The sequence below is a fragment of the Schistocerca gregaria genome, chromosome X (assembly GCF_023897955.1).
Source record: "Schistocerca gregaria isolate iqSchGreg1 chromosome X, iqSchGreg1.2, whole genome shotgun sequence".
In the NCBI taxonomy this organism is placed as follows: domain Eukaryota; kingdom Metazoa; phylum Arthropoda; class Insecta; order Orthoptera; family Acrididae; genus Schistocerca; species Schistocerca gregaria.
Window position 1 is genome coordinate 771,977,339 of NC_064931.1, and position 20,368 is coordinate 771,997,706.

Genomic DNA, 20,368 nt, shown 5'->3' on the forward strand with positions numbered 1-20,368 from the left:
AACAAAGCATGCTGTTCTCCGTTGGATCTTCTCTCTCTCTTCTATCAACCCTATCTGGTGCAGGTCCCACACTGCTGAGCAGTATTCAAGCAGTGGGCGAACAATGAAATAAATGTGGTTATATTACTACCACTTTGGTTATAAATTTACTTTAGGACATTGTCCCTTTACTTATTGACCAGATGTAATCAAAAATATTATAACTGTGGTATTTAGCATGTTGCTTTGCACTGTAGTATTTGGAATCATTTAACCAGCAACTATTTATGCAGTGACCATTGGGAAATCTGAAAAATTCTCACACTATTGATACACTCATTTCATGTAATGTAAATTTCTTTCTTTCTTTCTTTTTTTTTTTAAAAAAAAAAAAGATTAATTCTGTTTGGAAGAGCCTCCATTTTGTTCTGCACAGGGCCATGGCATTTGTCATATCTTGTCACACTATTCTCATGCATATTGACCATGTTTTATGTGTTAGTAGAGATTTGTTGGTGCAAAATGCCAGCAACCAGATATCCTTCATAGTTATGATAGTTTTAGTCATCCTTGGATGATTCAATGGAAGATAACTGAATTTGGATTAGGTAACTGCTGCAAAATGTGGGGCAGAAGTGAACATTTTGGCTAAAGTGGGACATACAAGACTTTTAGATAACTTTGTCCAGAACAAAATCCATGGTTCTGGCTACAAGAGAAATTATGATTTGTATTTGAGTCATATTTATATCAAGAACTTATTGCACTACATGAAACAATGCATATGTCAATGTATTTGAGATCTGCTGATAGTGTATCAGCTCTTGAAATGACCGACATGTATATTCTGTTTTTCCTTGCTGAATGCTGCTAGTTGTGAGGACTGTAGTTTATCATCATATTTTAAGATAATGTATTTAACTGCACTACATGAGTGTTTGGCTTTAAAAACTGCTTTCTGTTAATCAAATTGTTTACTTTTATAGGTGAAGAAAGATCCCAAATCTGGCCAGTCAAAAGGTTTTGGATTTATCCGTTTTGGAAACTACGATTCACAGATGCGTGTTTTAGCACAGAGGCATATGATTGATGGGAGGTGGTGTGATGTGAAGATCCCAAATTCAAAGGTATGCTATTACAGTCTTTTGATCCATCACTAAACTTGCATGCTGTCATAACTTAAACATTGGCCCACTGAGAATAATTTAGTCAGGAATGCATACTAAATGTATGTTAGTTGTTTCCATGTTCCATAGATCATATTCATGATAAACAATATTGTATACACAGTTAAAAAAGTACATCTGTGTGGTTACATGTTGGTCAATTGTAAGTTGTAATTTACTACTTAAATTCAATCAGGAATTTGTTTGTGGTGTGAAATGACTTGTTAAGCAGAAACAACTACATTTACAAACACTTCTTCTGTTTATCAGAAATTATATTTCCATCAGCATATTCTCAAAGTCTGTTTCGGCTGTGTATTTTGAATGAAACAAGTTAACAGCAATAATTGATATCAGTCGAGGCACCTTTCTTACAGGGAAGCCTAAAAATGGCATATTTTAATGTGAGTACAGAAAATATCTTGAATTAATGAATTTGACACATGTAATTAAGAACATTACATATTTTAGGGTCACTACTTTTACATGTGTTATTGTGGATATCATCAACTCTATACAAACTTCTGTTTTTGAGGACTTTGTTGTTGTTGTTGTTGTGCAAGCTTCTTCATCTCCCAGTACCTACTGCAACCTACATCCTTCTGAATCTGTTTAGTGTATTCATCTCTTGGTCTCCCTCTACAATGTTTACCCTCCATGCTGCCCTCCAATACTAAATTGGTGATTCCTTGATGCCTCAGAATATGACCTACCAACCGATCCCTTCTTCTAGCAAACTTGTGCCACAAATTTATCTTCTCTCCAGTTCTATTCAATACCCCCTCATTAGATCTACCCATCTAACCTTCAGCATTCTTCTGTAGCACCACATTTCGAAAGCTTCTATTCTCTTCTTGTCCAAACTATTTATCGTCCATGTTTCACTTCCATACATGGCTACACTTCATACAAATACTTTCAGAAACGACTTCCTGCCACTTATATCTATACTGGATGTTAACAAATTTCTCTTCTTCAGAAACATTTTCCTTGCCATTGCCAGTCTACATTTTATATCCTCTCTACTTCAACCATCATCAGTTATTTTGCTCCCCAAATAGCAGAACTTCTTTACTACTTTGTGTCCCATTTCCTAATCTAATTCCTGCAGCATCACCTAATTTAATTTGATTACATTCCATTATCCTCTTTTTGCTTTTGTTGATGTTCATCTTATATTGTCCTTTCAAGACACTGTCCATTCCGTTCAGCTGCTCTTCCAGGTCCTTTGCTGTCTCTAACAGATTACAATGTCATCGGCGGACCTCAAAGTTTTTATTTCTTCTCCGTGGATTTTAATACCTACTCCAAATTTTTCTTTTGTTTCCTTTACTGCTTGCTCAATATACAGATTGAATAACATCTGGGAGAGGTTACAACCCTGTCTCACTCCCTTCCCAACCACTGCTTCCCTTTCATGCCCCTCGACTCTTATAACTGCCATCTGGATCCTGTACAAATTGTAAATAGCCTTTCGCTCCCTGTATTTTACCCCTGCTACCTTCAGAATTTTAAAGAGAGTATTCCAGTCAACATTGTCAAAAGCTATCTCTATGTCTACAAATGCTAGAAACGTAGGTTTGCCCTTCCTTAATCTAGCTTCTAAGGTAAGTCGTAGGGTCAGTATTGCCTCACGTGTTCCAACATTTCTATGGAATCCAAACTTATCTTCCCCGAGGTTGGCTTCTACCAGTTTTTCCATTCGTCTGTAAAGAATTCATGTTAGTATTTTGCAGCAGTGGCTTATTAAACTGAGGATTTTTTTATGATTTTCTTTATTTTCATGGGTGATGTGTGAAAAATTTTCATTTCACTTAATTTTCTCTGTCTTGATTATTCAGTGTACTGTTTTGCTTTCTCTTCTGAACCTTTTGACCCAGTTTTCTGTCGTCTTGCTTTTAAAAAAAATGTTCCCATTGACTGTAACAGAAATAGTGTTGTCTTTTTTTTCTTTCTTTCCTGGTTTCTTATTTAACAATACTCCATATTGATTTGATTTTATTGTTTGAGCTGCCAATTTCTGACAAGGTACACATACTGGATATTTTTACAACTTTTCATAATATGTTACAGCACTGTCTGAGAGTAGGTTTCTACAGCTGTGTCCTCTTCAGGAAAACTTTTCTGATTTTGTGACAGTGTTGTCATGTCATTTTACAGACATATTTTTTGGCCACTAATGTAAGTGGCCCAAACATTGGTCTGTAAAACATGACAGTGCTGTCACATATCTGGGAACACTGTTACTGAGGTTGTTACAGTAATGTTTACAGAATAAAACTTGATCCTTCTGGTTAGTTTGTAAATGCCCTTTTTTTTAAGGTTCCTATGATACTACTAGTGAGACAGTGTTTCCTTGTGGACTTCCTAGTATTGTGTTTAACTGTATTTTTGGAAACACTCCTTTCAGATAATGGATACCAATTTACTAAAAATTTTGAAATTAGACTTACTGTGAATTTCACCCCAGCCAACACTTTTTATAGCATTTGTTGAAAACTTTGATAGTTTTATTATTAATTATGCTCACTGTTTTCTTTTGAGCATTTCTATACTGAACCTGCATTTAAGTTATGTAATGTCATGATCTGGCAACCCATTTACCACATGTTTGTTTAGTTTCAGCTTTTTGTATGAATACGTTATCTATGAACATACTGCCAGCTTGAGCAAATCGAATAGGGAAATTTATGACTAATACTGAAGTGCAAGTTCCTAATAGTAACTTTACATCACATTTCATCATATTCCTTTACGGGAGTTACATTAAAATCATCACACATCAATAATCCCTTATTTCTTCCAGTCCAACAGACAAGAGTAATAAGGCAAAAGATAAATTCTGAACATTTCAAAATTATTTATTGAGGACGTATATACTGTAACAGTAGCATGTATAGATTTGTATATTTTTAACATCCACTCCCCTCCCCCCGCAAATACCCCAATATTCTGATTAAGTAAGTTGATTTCCAGTTTTTCTTCTATTCTCACATGACCGGTTGGCAGTCTCTGTCAGTTTAACTCTTTTGCTGCTGTGGACACGTATACACCTCCTGCTTCACAGTTCCCTGGTGCTGTGGACATGTATATGCATGTCTACTATGATACTGATGTCTGTAGGCATCCTGAGCCACCAACCTGTCACTGCTGAGGACGAGTTACTTCCATATCTTGGTGAACGAAAAGTTTTTGAGTATTTATTGTACCGTGTTGTGTGCTGTCATTTGCAAAAAAACTTGTTTTGATACCTTGAACCGTTCATGAAATATGATGATTATTATGACCACATAACTAATTATTAACAGAGACAGTAATGAGCGTATCCAACTATCCATCAGAAAATGTCAATAACTCAAGAATAAAATGAGATATTGTTTTGCTATCAGTTTTAAATAAAAATTCACTATCATAGTACATTTCGTACACTTGCAGTGGATGACCTAAACTTGACCATATGCAGAGGTCATGCATACACAATACATTTTCACCTCTGCAAACTCTTTAAAATACCGTGCAATGTTTTACTTAATTTGATGTGGTGCAATAACTATGATGAATAACAAAAAGAAATTCAGTCCTTTATCAAGTGATGGTATCAGACTGTAAGATGTGTAAAAATCAATTTTTTTCAGTGAATAGTTGTCTTAAAATAAGATAACTATTTTGCAGTGCAAAAATCAATTTTTTCAGCGAACAGTTTTCTTAAAAGAAGATGATAAGTATTTCATTGCGGCCAGAATGCCATCTCCCAGCACTGGTTTCAACATTTGGCGAGCAGTACAGCCACCAAAAAAGCTGTGCTCAGCACAGAATCCAGAGAGCATTTCTATAGCAGTGAAAGGGTTAATTTCCTGTAACACTGTCTGTCTAAGTTTGGAGTTTAATATAAAAAAGTTGTCTTGCCTGATCCAAACAACCACAGACATACCACTTTGTGTGCTTGGGAACCCACTTATGTTTTCTGCCAGTAGATCTGCTAACTTGTCTTCATCCATCTTATTCACATGTATGATGCCATCTTCCTATAGGAGCCACTGAAAAAGAAGAAGGGAAAAACAGCAATATGAGAACTCAGTCATCCCAAGGAGCTTGCCCAGCTTTGTGTTTACTCACTTTACAGTAGAGTTAGCCCAAAACTGGTCATGGCACCACAAAGCCCCATAAGATAATTACTCTTATTTTGTACAGTTCATGTCTAATAATGTGTTTTACATCCTTAGGCCGGCTATTTCCAGCTCCTCCATCTATAAACAGACAATTGTGTTTGCTAAAACCCTTACACATTTATCCTAAGTTTTCTATTACCTGGCTAAGTCTAACTCTTATTTGTTACCTGATATCCTGAACCTAATTTTGCTTCAGTTGTTGCCCAGCACCCATTGTGTTTCTTCCTAGCAGCTGAACTATCTTTCCTATTCTGTTTATCTCAGAACTTATCTATGGTTCCTAGGATTGTTCTCTTACACTATACGTTCGTCTACATCTATATGAAGCTTTTCCTTCTCTTAATCCTGCCAACAGGTAAAATCTGTTGAGTAACTGGCTTTAAAAACTGCTAAAAAAATTCAGCCTTACTTACAGTGTTTTACCAAGACCCTTTCTCTCCTCCTACTCCTCCTCTCTCTCCCGCCTTTTAGCTTTAAGATTTTTCATGTTTTAGCTCTACCCGAAGGACATAAATCTTCTGCTCCTGTTCAGTAATTTTCTGGTGTTTTGGACTTTATCTACAATGACAAGGGGAGTCTCAATAAGTACTTCATTTCATCACCTTTGTAGTATTCCCAGTGAAGCCATCAGCTACAATTTTATCAAAACAGCCATTTTGTAACTGACCATCAACATCCATGACCGAGCGAGGTGATGCTGTGGTTAGCACTCCGGACTCAAATTCGGGAGGTTGACTGTTCAAACCATGTCAGGCCATCCTGATTTAGGTTTTCCATGATTTCCATAAATCGCTTCAGGCAAATGACAGGATGGTTCCTTTGAAAGGCCACAGCCTATTCCCTTAGCCAACCTTCCTCTTATCCGATGGGACCAGTGATTTCACTCCTCCCTCAAATCAACCAGCCAACCAGCATCCACGGTTGTTGCACATAGCAAATTACATCATTACATACAAATGTTCCTCTTGCATAAAATTAGGCATAAAATACGTCATCATTTTCTCTTATGTACCAGCACTAACATATCAAGGAACTACTCTTAAATTATATCAGAAAGAAACATTTAAAAGTAGCAAAACTGACAATGAGCTAAAGAGTACAGTGTTACCAAACCCATAATTTGAGAATTGTCTCTGTAGAAGGTTAAATTAATATTATTTCTACAAGTGATAGCAATGTGTCAAAGCCAGTAGAATAATGTTGACAGAAAAAAATTGCAACACCAAGAAGGAGTTATGCGACATAAATGAATGTTGGTAGGCTTCTTTCTACATCTGAAAGATGTCTCTCCAAATTTTGCACCTGTTGACTAAGATTGGTGCAAGTAACACAACTGTGAAGATGCAAATTAGGTTTACCTTAAATGCACACTAATGGTCATGAACGTTAGTTACCTTTGAGATTGAACATGGTGAGTTGATGTTAGGCAAGAATGCCTTTAAGGTGACAAAGGCGCCATTATCAACACTTCACCAAGTTTTAACGAGTCCGTGTAATAGGGCTATGAGAAGCTGTATGTTCCTTCTGCGATATTGCAGAAAGACTTGGCAGGAATGTAGCCGGTGTGCATGACTGCTGGCAGCGGTGGCCACGAGGGTGTATGGTACCACTGCCATTTTCAACTGAAGTGATGTCAAGCGAGAGCTCATTGGAGGGCAGGGTGGAGTTCTGTTGTGTTTTCGGATTACAACTGGTTCTCCCTCAGTGCTAGCGATTGCCGTGTGTTGGTTACTGGAGGCCAGTTGAGCTCACAACCAACCTGTCTGTGTGCTAGATACACTGGACTTACACCTGGAGTTATGGTCTGTTGGGCGATTTCATATGACAGCAGGAGCACTCTCTTGGTTATCCCACGCACCCTGACAGTAAAGTATGTGTCATTGTGGTGATTCGACCTGTTATGCTGCCATTCATGAACAGCATTCCATGGAATGTTTACCAACAAGATAACATTCACCCACAAATTGTTGTTATAACCCTACATGCTCTACAGTGTGTCGACATGTTACCTTGGCCTGCTTGATCGCCAGGTCAGTCTCCAATTGAGTACATGCAACATGTCAAATAAAAACTCCAGTTGCCATCTACAACCAGCATTAACTGTCCCCATACTGGACAACCAAGTGCAATAGGGATGGAACTCCACTCAACAAACTGACATCCAGCAGTTGTACAACAGAAAGCATGCGTGTTTGCATTCTTGATTCAACTTTCTGGTGGCTACAGTGGTTATCAGTGTACCAGCATTTCACATTTGCAGTGGATTTTATCTCATGCTTACATTAACCTGTGATCTTGCAATGTTAATCACTTAAATATGTTACCTAAACAAATGTATTCCCAAAATTTTATTACTCTGCATTAATTACTTTTTGGTGTTGTAATTTTTATTTTAGTCAGTGTATACATTTATATGAAAGTTATTTGTAACAGTTTTAGTCATCAAATGTAATTTAAACATGATTGTAAAGTTTAACAGTAGTTATGTGATCACAATGAAATCATTAATTCCCTTGGGTAGTGTTACTAATATATGTGTCTGAATCACATTTAAAAGCTAGAGCAGAGAGTGGTGTGATGATATTATGCAGTTCAAAAACAACTTGGCAATTGCTATCATCCGAAACAACTGATGAAATTTAGATTTCTGATATTGAACAGGTACAGTTAAATTAAGATGTGAACCCCACACCACAGGGTGGGGGATAATTGTCATGGCAAATGGCTTCTTTTTTGGTATGGGTAATACTTTACATTCTTCAGTCATTTAAAATGTACACTGAGGTGACAAAAGTCATGGAATACCTCCTAATGTTCTATCGGACATGCTTCTGCCCAGCATAATGCAGCAATTCAATGTAATTCTCTCTGGTTTCCGGTGACTATCTGAGTTGGTGAAGACTGCCAGTCGTGCTAGTGAGATGAAGGCATAGCTCACCATCTGCAGCATCGTCGACATGACTGATTGCGGACCTTTGGTACAGAGCCGAGTGGAGGGCCTGAATCAGAGGCTCTGGCGGTTCTGCGACCATGTAGGCTGCAAATTCCTCGACTTGCTCCATAGGATAGTGGGGTTTCGGGTTCCGCTAAACAAGTCATGTGTCCCCTACACACAGGAGGTGGCTACACAGGTAGCGGGGGCTATATGGCGTGGACTGGGCATTTTTTTAGGTTATACAGTCTTGGGAAAGATCAAAAAGGGCTCCAATCTCAAAGGCTACAGGGCAAAGAAATGATGAGAATCGACCAAGCAACAGTCGATATTGTAGTTGTAAATTGTCGTAGCTGTGCTGGAAAAGTACCAGAGCTTCAAGTGCTGATATAAAGCACTGAAGCTGAAATCATTATAGGGACAGAAAGCTAGCTAAAGCCAAAGATAAATTTGGCTGAAATTTTTACAGAGGCGTAAACCGTGTTCAGAAAGGATATATTAAATCAAGAAGGTGTTTGTGTCTGTTGGTAGTGGTTTATCTTGTAGTAAGGTTGAAAAAGATAGTTCCTGCGAATTACTATGGGTAGAGGTTATACTCAACAGCTGTACCAAAATAATAATTGGCTCCTTCTACTGACGCCCTGACTCAGATGATATAATAGCTGAACGCTTCAAAGAAAACTTGAATCTCATTACAAATAAGTACACCACTCATACAGTTATAATTGGTGGAGACTTCAATCTGCCCTCGATTTGTTAGTGAAAATACTTGTTCAAAGCTGGTGGTAGACAGTAAACATCTTCTGAAATTGTACTAAATGCTTTCTCTGAGAATTACTTTGAACAATTAGTTCATGAGCCCACACGAATTGTAAATGGTTGTGGAAACACACTTGACATCTTAGCCACAAATGATCCTCATCTAATAGAGAGTGTCATGATGGATACAGGGTTTAGTGAACACAAGGTCATGGTAGTGAGTCTCAAAACCATATCAACCAAAACTACTAAAAATAAATGTAAAATATATCTATTTAAAACAGCAGATAAAAATTCGCTTGATGCCTTCCTAAGAGAGAGTCTCCATTCCTTACAAGCTAATTATGTAAGTGTAGACCAGATATGGCTCAAATTCAAAGATACAGTATCGACAGCAATAGATAGATTCATACTGCATAAGTTAATAAGAGACAGGACTGATCCATCATGGTACACAAAGCACGTCAGAACACTGTTGTAGAAGCAACGAAAAAAGCGTGCCAAATTCAGAAGAACACACAATCCCCAAGACTGGCTAAGTTTTACGGAAGCTCGAAATTTAGTGTGGACGTCAATGTGAGATGCTTTTAATAGTTTCCACAATGAAATATTGCCTCAAGATATCGTAGAAAACCCAAAGAGATTCTGGTCATATATAAAGCACACCAGTGACAAAAAACAGTCAATAGCATCACTGAGCGATAGCGATGGAAATGTTACTGATAATGGTACCACTAAAGTGGAGTTAGTATATAAAGTTTTCTGCAATTCCTTCATGAAAGAAGACGAAGTAAATATTCCAGAATTCAAAACCAGAGCAGCTGTTAGCATGCGTGACATAAAAGTAGATATCTTAGGTGTTGCGAAACAACTCAAATCACCTAAGAAAGGCAAGTCTTCTGGTCCAGATGGTATACCAGTCAGGTTCCTTTCAGAGTATGCAGACACAATAGTGCCTTTCTTAGCAATTATATACAACCTCTCACTTGACAAAAGGTCTATTCCTAAAGACTGGAAAGTAGCACAGGTCACATCAATATTAAAAAAAGGAAATAGGAGTAATCCATTGACTTACAGACCCATATCACTGAATTTGCAGTAGGATTTTGGAGCGTATACTGTGCTCAAACATTATGACTAAACTTGAAGAAAATGACTTATTGATACAGAACCAACACGGATTCAGACAATTTCATTCTTGTGCTTCACAGCTAGCTCTTTATTCCCATGAAGTAATCAGTGCTGTCAACAAGGGATCTCGGATCGATTCCATATTCCTGGACTTCCAGAAGGCTTTTGATACCGTTCCTCACAAGCAACTATTAATCAAATTATGTGCATGTTGTGTATTGTCTCAGTTGTGTGACTGGATTTGTGATTTCCTCTCAGAGGGGTCACAGTTCGTAGTGATAGACGGTAAATCATCGAGTAAAACAGAAGTGATATCTGGTGCTCTGCAAGGTAGTGTCATAGGCCCACTGCTGTTTCTGATTTACATAAATGATGTAGGTGATAATCTGAGCAGCTCTCTTAGATTGTTTGCAGATGACGCTGTAATTTACCACCTAGTAAAATCGTCAGATGATCAATTCCTATTACAAAATGATCTAGAGAGAATTTTTGTATGGTGTGAAAAGGGGCAATTAGCACTAAACGAAGAAAAGTGCAAGGTCATCCACATGGGTACTAAAATAAATCCGATAAATTTTGGGTATATGATAAATTGCACAAATCTAAGGGCTGTCAATTCAACTAAATACCTAGGAATTACAATTACGAGCAACTTAAATTGGAAAGATGACATAGATAATATCATGGGGAAGGTGAAACAAAGACTGTGCTTTGTTGGCAGAACACTTAGGAGATGCGACAAACCCACTAAAGAGACAGCCTCGTTTCGTATTATCGCGCAATAGGGGTGAGAGTGTCACTGATATGATACACGAGTTGGGGTGGCAGTCACTGAAACAAAGGCAGTTTTCTTTGCAGCGAGATCTATTTATGAAATTTCAGTCACTAACTTTCTTTTCTGAATGCGAAAATACACTACTGGCTATTAAAGTTGCTACACCACAAACATGACGTGCTACAGACGCGAAATTTAACCGACAGGAAGAAGATGCTGTGATATGCCAATGGTTAGCTTTTCAGAGCATTCACACAAGGTTGGCGCCGGTGACGACACCTACAACATGTTGACATGAGGAAAGTTTCCAACCAGTTTCTCATAAACAAACAGCAGTTGACTGGTGTTGCCTGGTGAAATGTTGTTGTGTTGCCTCGTGTAAGGAGGAGAAATGCGTACCATCATGTTTCTGACTTTGATATAGGTCGGATTATAGCCCATCGCGGTTGCGGTTTATCGTATCACGACATTGATGCTCGCGTTGGATGAGATCCGATGACTGTTAGCAGAATATGGAATCGGTTGGTTCAGGTGGGTAATAAGGAATGTCTTGCTGGATCCCAACGGCCTCGTATCACTAGCAGTCGAGATGACAGGCATCTTATCTGCATGGCTATAATGGATCGTGTAGCTACGTCTCGATCCCCGAGTCAACAGATGAGGACGTTTGCAATGAAACAATCATCTGCACGAACAGTTCAACGACATTTGCAGCAGAGTGGTCTATCAGCTTGGAGACCATGGCTGCGGTTACCCTTGACGCTGCATCACAGACAGGAGCGCCTGCGATGGTGTACTCAACGACGAACCTGGGTGCACAAAAGGCAAAATGTCACTTTTTCTGATGAATCCATTCCCTGTTTATGGCATCCTGATGGTCTCATCCATGTTTGGTGACATCGCGTTGAATATACATCGGAAGCGTGTATAAGTCATCGCCATACTGGCGTAGCACCCGGCGTGATGCTATTGGGTGCCATTGGTTACACGTCTCGGTCACCTCTTGTTCACATTGACGGCACTTTGAACAGTGGACGTTACATTTCAGCAGGATAATGCACGACCACATGTTGCAGGTCCTGTATGGCCTTTCTGGAAACAGAAAATGTTCAACTACTGCCCTGGCCAGCACATTTTCCAGATCTCTTACCAATTGGAAAAAGTCTGGTCAATGGTGGCCGAGCAGCTGGCTTGTCACAATATGCCATTCACTACTCTTGATGAACTGTGGTATTGTGTTGAAGCTGCATGGGCAGCTGTACCTGTACATGCCATCCACTCTGTTAGGCGAGGTGGCGCAGTGGTTAGACACTGGACTCGCATTCGGAAGGACGACGGTTCAATCCCGTGACCGGCCATCCTGATTTAGGTTTTCCGTGATTTCCCTAAATCACTCCAGGCAAATGCCGGGGTGGTTCCTCTGAAAGGGCACAGCCGACTTCCTTCCCCATCCTTCCCTAATCCGATGAGACCTATGACCCCGCTGTCTGGTCTCCTTCCCCAAACAACCAACCAACCACTCTGTTTGACTCAATGCCCAGGCGTATCAAGGTTGTTGTTACGGCCAGAGGAGGTTGTTCTCGGTACAGATTTCTCAGGATCTATGCACCCAAATTGCGTGACAATGTAATCACATGTCAGTTCTAGTATAATATATTTGTCCAATGAATACCCTTTTATCATCTGCATTTCTTCTTTGTGTAGGAATTTTAATGGCCAGTAGTGTATTTTGTTGACACCCACCTATGTAGGGAGAAATGATCATCATAATAAAATAATAGAAATCAGAGCTCGAACGGAAAGATTTAGGTGTTCCTTTTTTACCACGCACCATTTGAGAGTGGAACGGTAGAGAAGTAGTAGTAAAATGGTTCGATAAACCCTCTGCTGGCACTTAAGTGTGAATTACAGAGTAGATGTAGATGTAGATGTAGATGTAACATTGCCTTAGCATGTCGTTGGAAGTCACCTGTAGAAATATTGAGTAATGCTGCCTTTGTAGGCATCCATAGTTGTGGAAGTGTTGCCAGTGCAGGATTTTGTGCGTGGACTGACCTCTGGATTACATTCCATAAATGTTTGATGGGATTCATGTTGGGCGATCTGGGATGGCCAAATCATTCACTCGAATTGTCCAGAATATTCTTCAAACCAATTATGAACAGATGTGGCCTGGTGATGTGGCGCATTGTCATCCATAAAAGTTCCATCATTGTTTGGGAACATTAAGTCTCCAAGTAGTCGAACACAACCATTTCCAGTCAGTGATTGGTTCAATTGGACCAAAGAATTCAGTCCATTCCATTCACACAGCCCACACCATTAAGAAGCCACCACCAACGTGTATAGTACCGTGTTGACAACCTGGGTCCATGACTTTGTGGGGTCTGCGGCACACTCGGACCCTACTATCAGCTCTTACCAACTGAAATCTGGCCTCATCTGACCAGGCCATGGTATTCCAGTTGTCTAGGTTCAAGCTGATATGGTCATGAGCCCAGGCGAGGCACTGCAGGCAATATAGCAGTCATGTTGGTGATCTGCTGCCATAGCCCATTAACAACGAATACATTTGTTGTGCATCCCACATTGATTTCTGTTCACATTTTTGACACTGTGGATCTTGGAACATTGAATTCCTTAATGATTTTTGAATTGGAATGTCCCACATCATGAGGCAATAGTCACGTTGGAAACCTTTTCTTATGAATCACCTCAGTACAAATGACAGTTCCGCCAATACACAGCCCTTTTATACCTTGTGTATGCGATAGTACCACCATGTGTATATGTGCATATTGCTATCCCATGACTTTTGTCACCGCAGTGTATTTCCTTTTATTAATACCTCATGCCAAATAGTTGCTATTCCCAGATAGAGATGTTTGTATGTAACAGTGATGTGTTGGCACGTAAAAATTCTTGTCAAGTTATATTCATAAATACTTGTAGAAGTTGTCAGCTTGCAGACAGTTGAATTTCCAGGCCAGGTGGTAGGACCAGTAGCAACAGCACTTTTTGCGTTCTTTTTAACCTGCACCTCTCAGCTTTTATTGACTGTCACTGGAAGCATTTCTCATTTGTGCAGGGAAGCTGCATTGGGAATGGTTAGATAGTCCTGCTTGGAGCCAATTTGTTGCTTAAACATTATCTTCAGAATATGCTTGGGCTTGTTTTCACAATTGTAGTAAATAAACATTATCTTAATGCTTATGTTAATAAATTTTTCACTGGGTGAGGTGGCTCAGTGGATAGCACACTGTGCTCTCGTTCGGGAGGACGATGGTCCAAACCCATCCCAGCCATCGTGATTTACATTTTCCATGATTTCCCTAAATTGCTTCAGGCGAATTCTGGGATGGATCCTTTGAAAGGGCATGGTTGACTTCCTTCCCTAATCAGATGGGACTGATGATCTCACTTTTTTGGTCCCCTCCCCCCAAACCAACCAACCACTAAATTTTTCCTTGTATTCTTGAAGTTGTGAATCATTGTAGTACCATTTCTACACAGTATGTGGAGTATAATATGAGTAGTCTTATCATGCAAACCTTTTGTCAAAGGTTTTTCACAGAAGATCTTCAACAAACGGTCTGTACAATAAGCCTACTCATATTATACCCCACATAATGTATAGAATAGAAGTGGTATTGCAATGATTGAAAACTTCAGGAATACAGGGAAACATTTCTTAATGTAAGCATTATTACTGTTGTGAGAACAAGTCCAAGCATCCTCTGAATATATTGTGGAAGCAGTTGATTTGCTCCAAGTGGTACTCTGTAACCTCTCCCAATGTATACCTTTGTGTATACATGTGAGGGAAAAGGGGGATGGAGAGAGAGGGAGAGGGAGATGGGGGGGGGGGGGGGGAGAGAGAGAGAGAGAGAGAGAGAGAGAGAGAGAGAGAGAGAGAGAGAGAGAGAGAATCACTCTCTTTCTCTGTTATAGGGGTTTACTATAGTTCTCCTCCCATTTAGTAGTACTGATAACTTTCACTATGTTCATGTCCTTGTAAAATATCCATCTAACTTTTCTGTTTATTATATCGCTAAGTTGGCCAAAATAGTTTAGTTATTTACAGTAAGTTAACATAATGTTTAAATAGATTGAGGTTTGATTTTTGCAAATTTACTGTATTAGATGGTATCATGTGCATCATATAGTGTTGTGCATTTAAAGATAATTCCGTCTGTTAATGTACAATAAACGTTTTTCCATGTTACAGTTGTGGTGCCATAGTTATTGGAAAATTTTTGCAAAGAGTAATTCTACAATGAAAAATCCTATAATGCCAGTTTTTACTCTTACATTCTTGACAGCATTTCATAGGATTGGTGTATTTTTATGGGTTTATCTAGGAAAAAAAAAAACCTTGCCTTAAATCACCTTTTAGTTAACTAGAGAGCAACATTTTCTTCCTGTAATTATCAGAAAAAGTGGAGAAATGTATGTCTCCCTTTGTTAAAACTACATTGCTCCTGTAAATCACAAACCACTGTTAATTACAGCACTTTCTTAAATTTTACACTAACTTTTGGCATCAGAATGATACTCCTTTTTCCAGTTAATGCAAGGACACCACATTGTGCAAAGTGACATGTCAGTTAAGATACATGAGGAATTGGTTCAAAATAGCGGTTGGCTTCCCGGATTTAACTTTCCTGCAGTTTCCCTAAATTACTTCAGGTTAATATACTGATACAAAAATTAATCTTTCTCTCTGCTGTCGTGTCATATAAAACTTTGCCAGATAAAAACTGTGTCCCAGACAGTGATTCAACTCGGACCCTTGCCTTTTGCGGGTAATGTTGTTACAGATTGAGCTATCCAGGCACGACTCACGACCTGCTCTTACAGCTTCAATTCTGCCTGTGCCTGAAGTTTCACCAGACTGATTGCAGCCATGAGTCCATGCCCAGTTCATTCTTGTGTTCTTAACTGGTGCTCTGTCTTCAATAAACTTGCTGTAAGTGGCCAGTTAACTCTCTCAGAAAAGAAGGATTACTTAATACAGTAATGGTGTAGATGTCAGATTAAAAGTATTCAGAACATGATTCAATTGAAGAATTTGTGTAAGTGCTATGTTCTGAACTTTTCAAAGTCTACATTGCTCAAGCCATTTTCACAAGGGGTATGAACTCCAGTGTCCCAACTTGGCTAGTGTAGAAACAGATAATAACTGTAAGTGCAACACTGCCCAGAGATAGTTGTTGGTGACATTTGACATGCGAATCATGAATAACAATTTGTTTAAAAAAATGGAAATATGTGAAATAGCTGCATTAACTTTCAGTGATTATGGAAGATAGAGAAAATCCTGAAAATGCAGAAGCATTAAGGGATCCATGAGTGCTAGGAGTGCTGTATAGTTAAGAAGGCAGGGAAGATGGACATTAGCAAGAGGGAAAATACTGTTGTTACGCTGCAGGGTGGAGAAGATGCACATTGGCAAGAGGGAGAACACTATGTTACGCTGCAGGTAGTAGCGTTACTCTTTTTCTTCTGTTTTTTTTTTTTTTTTTTTATGTGTAACTGAGTGTGCTTTGAACATTCAGTGGCAGTTTTCACTTTCGTGTTTGTGTGTTGGTGACTATATTGTTCTCGTAGCATTTGTTACAGGTGACTGACTAGAGAGCACAAAATGTTACACTAACAAGCTAGAACTGTAGGATCATTCCACATCAAGTGACCAATTTTAGAAATCGTTCCCATGCGACTATCTCCAATTTGAATGAAATTTTGTGCAGGTATTTCCTGTAGAATAAAACAAATATGTATGAAATTCTATTTCAAAATAAAAAGAATCAAGGTTTTAGGAGGCTTTCTGTGGATGACTTGATGAAATTGTTCAGTTTCAAAAGGTAACTATCAAAATCTTTGTATCCATTGAGGACATCTCCAGCATTGGGAGATTGAACATTAGGCACAGAAACATGCCTTAGACCACAGCCTAATACCCATACAGCTAAAAATTGCCAAGAATGGCTAAAAAATATTATGCAAGGTCTATGACAGATTTGGCCAAGTTGAAGTCAGCTGAAAATCACAACTAGTTGTGGCATAAGCGGTGTACTGTATTTGGAATAGATACAGTGTTTTGTGTTCTTCACACGTAAAATTTCAAGGCTGTTTCATTCACCATTTTCTTGCCATGCTAAGTCAAAGTTGGGAAAAATCATTCGTGACAATTGCTCATTCACTTTGTGACTACAATGAGTTTTGGACAAACAATTTGTTAATAATTGTACCAAACTGCAGCAGTTACTTGTGAGTATTCTAGAAGTTGTTGTTACGTAAGCGTACTATCAGAAATGTTGTGTGTCAAATTTGCATGTACTTTTTAATGGTGATATTTAGCAACGCAACATAAATTTCTTTATTATTCTTTCATTGGAAAGAACAGGCTAATGTGCCCTGTGTTTTAAGTTTTAATGTTGTTGGTAACCACAAAAAATTATAACCCTAACGACCAGACTGCCACCAACAATTAAAACACAACATGGGTAAGTTGGTATCTTCCTGGACACAACAGTGTAGATGTACCACCAATAGCTAAAATACAGCATGGGTTAGTATTGATCAAGAAGCAACCATGTAGGTATGTCTAGTGCTTGAAGGAGTACTTTTGTACAATTATCTATTGGTGGGTGATAAACTGTTTTCCTTTTTTAAATGGTGTTGTTGTTGTTGTTGTTGCGTTCTTCAGTCCTGAGACTGGTTTGATGCAGCTCTCCATGCTACTCTATCCTGTGCAAGCTTCTTCATCTCCCAGTACCTACTGCAACCTACATCCTTCTGAATCTGCTTAGTGTAGTCATCTCTTGGTCTTCCTCTACGATTCTTACCCTCCACGCTGCCCTCCAATACTAAATTGATGATCCCTTGATGCCTCAGAACATGACCAGAAGAAGGGATTGATTGGTAGGACAAGTTGTGCCACAAACTTCTCTTCTCCCCAGTCCTGTTCAATACTTCCTCATTAGTTATGTGATATACCCATCTAATCTTCAGCATTCTTCTGTAGCACCACATTTCGAAAGCTTCTATTCTCTTCTTGTCCAAACTATTTATCGTCCACGTTTCACTTCCATACATGGCTACACTCCAAACAAATACTTTCAGAAATGACTTCCTGACACTTAAATCAATACTCGATGATAACAAATTTCTCTTCTTCAGAAACACTTTCCTTGCCATTGCCAGTCTACATTTTATATCCTCTCTACTTCGACCATCATCAGTTATTTTGCTCCCCAAATAGCAGAACTCCTTTACTACTTTAAGTGTCTCATTTCCTAATCTAATTCCCTCAGCATCACCCGACTTAATTCGACTACATTCCACTATCCTCGTTTTGCTTTTGTTGATGTTCATCTTATATCCTCCTTTCAAGACACTGTCCATTCCATTCAACTGCTCTTCCAAGTCCTTTGCTGTCTCTGACAGAATTACAATGTCATTGGCGAACCTCAAAGTTTTTATTTCTTCTCCATGGATTTTAATACCTATTCCGAATTTTTCTTTTGTTTCCTTTACTGCTTGCTCAATATACAGATAACAACGGGGAGAGGCTACAACCCTGTCTCACTCCCTTCCCAACCACTGCTTCCCTTTCATGCCCCTCGACTCTTATAACTGCCATCTGGATCCTGTACAAATTGTAAATAGCCTTTCGCTCCCTGTATTTTACCCCTGCTACCTTCAGAATTTTAAAGAGAGTATTCCAATCAACATTGTCAAAAGCTTTCTCTAAGTCTACAAATGCTAGAAACGTAGGTTTGCCCTTCCTTAATCTAGCTTCTAAGGTAAGTCGTAGGGACAGTATTGCCTTATGTGTTCCAACATTTCTACGGAATCCAAACTGATCTTCCCCCGAGGTCGTCTTCTACTAGTTTTTCCATTCTTCTGTAAAGAATTCGCGTTAGCATTTTGCAGCTGTGACTTATTAAACTGATAGTTCGGTAATTTTCACATCTGTCAACACCTGCTTTCTTTGGGATTGGAATTATTATATTCTTCTTGAAGTCTGGGGGTATTTCGCCTGTCTCGTACATCTTGCTCACCAGATGGTAGAGATTTGTCAGGACTGGCTCTCCCAAGGCCGTCAGTCGTTCCAATGGAATGTTGTCTACTCCAGGGGCCTTGTTTCGACTCAGGTCTTTCAGTGCTCTGTCAAACTCTTCACACAGTATCATATCTCCCATTTCATCTTCATCTACATCCTCTTCCATTTTCATAATATTGTCCTCAAGTACATCACCCTCTATATACTCCTTCCACCTTTCTGCTTTCCCTTCTTTGCTTAGAACTGGGTTTCCATCTGAGCACTTGATGTTCATACAAGTGGTTCTCTTATCTCCGATGGTCTCTTTAATTTTCCTGTAAGCAGTATCTACCTTACCCCTAGTGAGATAAGCCTCTACATCCTTACATTTGTCCTCTAGCCATCCCTGCTTAGCCATTTTGCACTTCCTGTTGGTCTCATTTTTGAGACGTCTGTATTCCTTTTTGCCTGCTTCATTTACTGAATTTTTATATTTTCTCCTTTCATCAATTAAATTCAATATTTCTTCTGTTAGCCAAGGATTTCTACTAACCCTCGTCTTTTTACCTACTTGATCCTCTGCTGCCTTCACTACTTCATCCCTCAAAGATACCCATTCTTCTTCCACCACATTTCTTTCTCCCATTCCTGTCAATTGTTCCCTTATGCTCTCCCTGAAACTCTGTACAACCTCTGATTCTTTTAGTTTATCCAGGTCCCATCTTAAATTCCCACCTTTTTGCAGTTTCTTCAGTTTTAATCTACAGGTCATAGCCAATAGATTGTGGTCAGAGTCCACATCTGCCCCTGGAAATGTCTTACAATTTAAAACCTGGTTCCTAAATCTCTGTGTTACCATTATATAATCTATCTGAAACCTGTCAGTATCTCTACGCTTCTTCCATGTATACAGCCTTCTTTTATGATTCTTGACCCAAGTGTTAGCTATGATTAAGTTGTGCTCTGTGCAAAATTCTACCAGGCGGCTTCCTCTTTCATTTCTTTGCCCCAGTCCATATTCACCTACTACGTTTCCTTCTCTCCCTTTTCCTACTACCAAATTCCAGTCACCCATGACTATTAAATTTTCGTCACCCTTCACTATCTGAATAATTTCTTTTATTTGATCATACATTTCTTCAATTTCTTCGTCATCTGCAGAGCTAGTTGGCATATAAACTTGTACTACTGTAGTAGGTGTGGGCTTCGTATCTATCTTGGCCACAATAATGCGTTTACTATGTTGTTTATAGTAGCTTACCCGCACTCCTATTTTCCTATTCATTATTAAACCTACTCCTGCATTACCCCTATTTGATTTTGTGTTTATAACCCCGTAGTCACCTGACCAAATATCTTGTTCCTCCTGCCACCGAACTTCACTAATTCCCACTATATCTAACTTTAACC

At 39.0% G+C, this 20,368-nt stretch overlaps 1 protein-coding gene across 2 annotated transcripts in view; it reads left to right on the forward strand.

The window, feature by feature from the left end:
• LOC126298376 (TAR DNA-binding protein 43-like) overlaps nt 1-20,368 on the forward strand; it is a 96,934-nt gene that overhangs the window by 62,105 nt on the left and 14,461 nt on the right. For both annotated transcript variants that reach the window (XM_049989684.1, XM_049989683.1), the window contains exon 3: nt 966-1,106. In XM_049989684.1, coding sequence (XP_049845641.1) covers nt 966-1,106 — 141 coding nt within the window. The remainder of the gene's footprint in view (nt 1-965; nt 1,107-20,368) is intronic.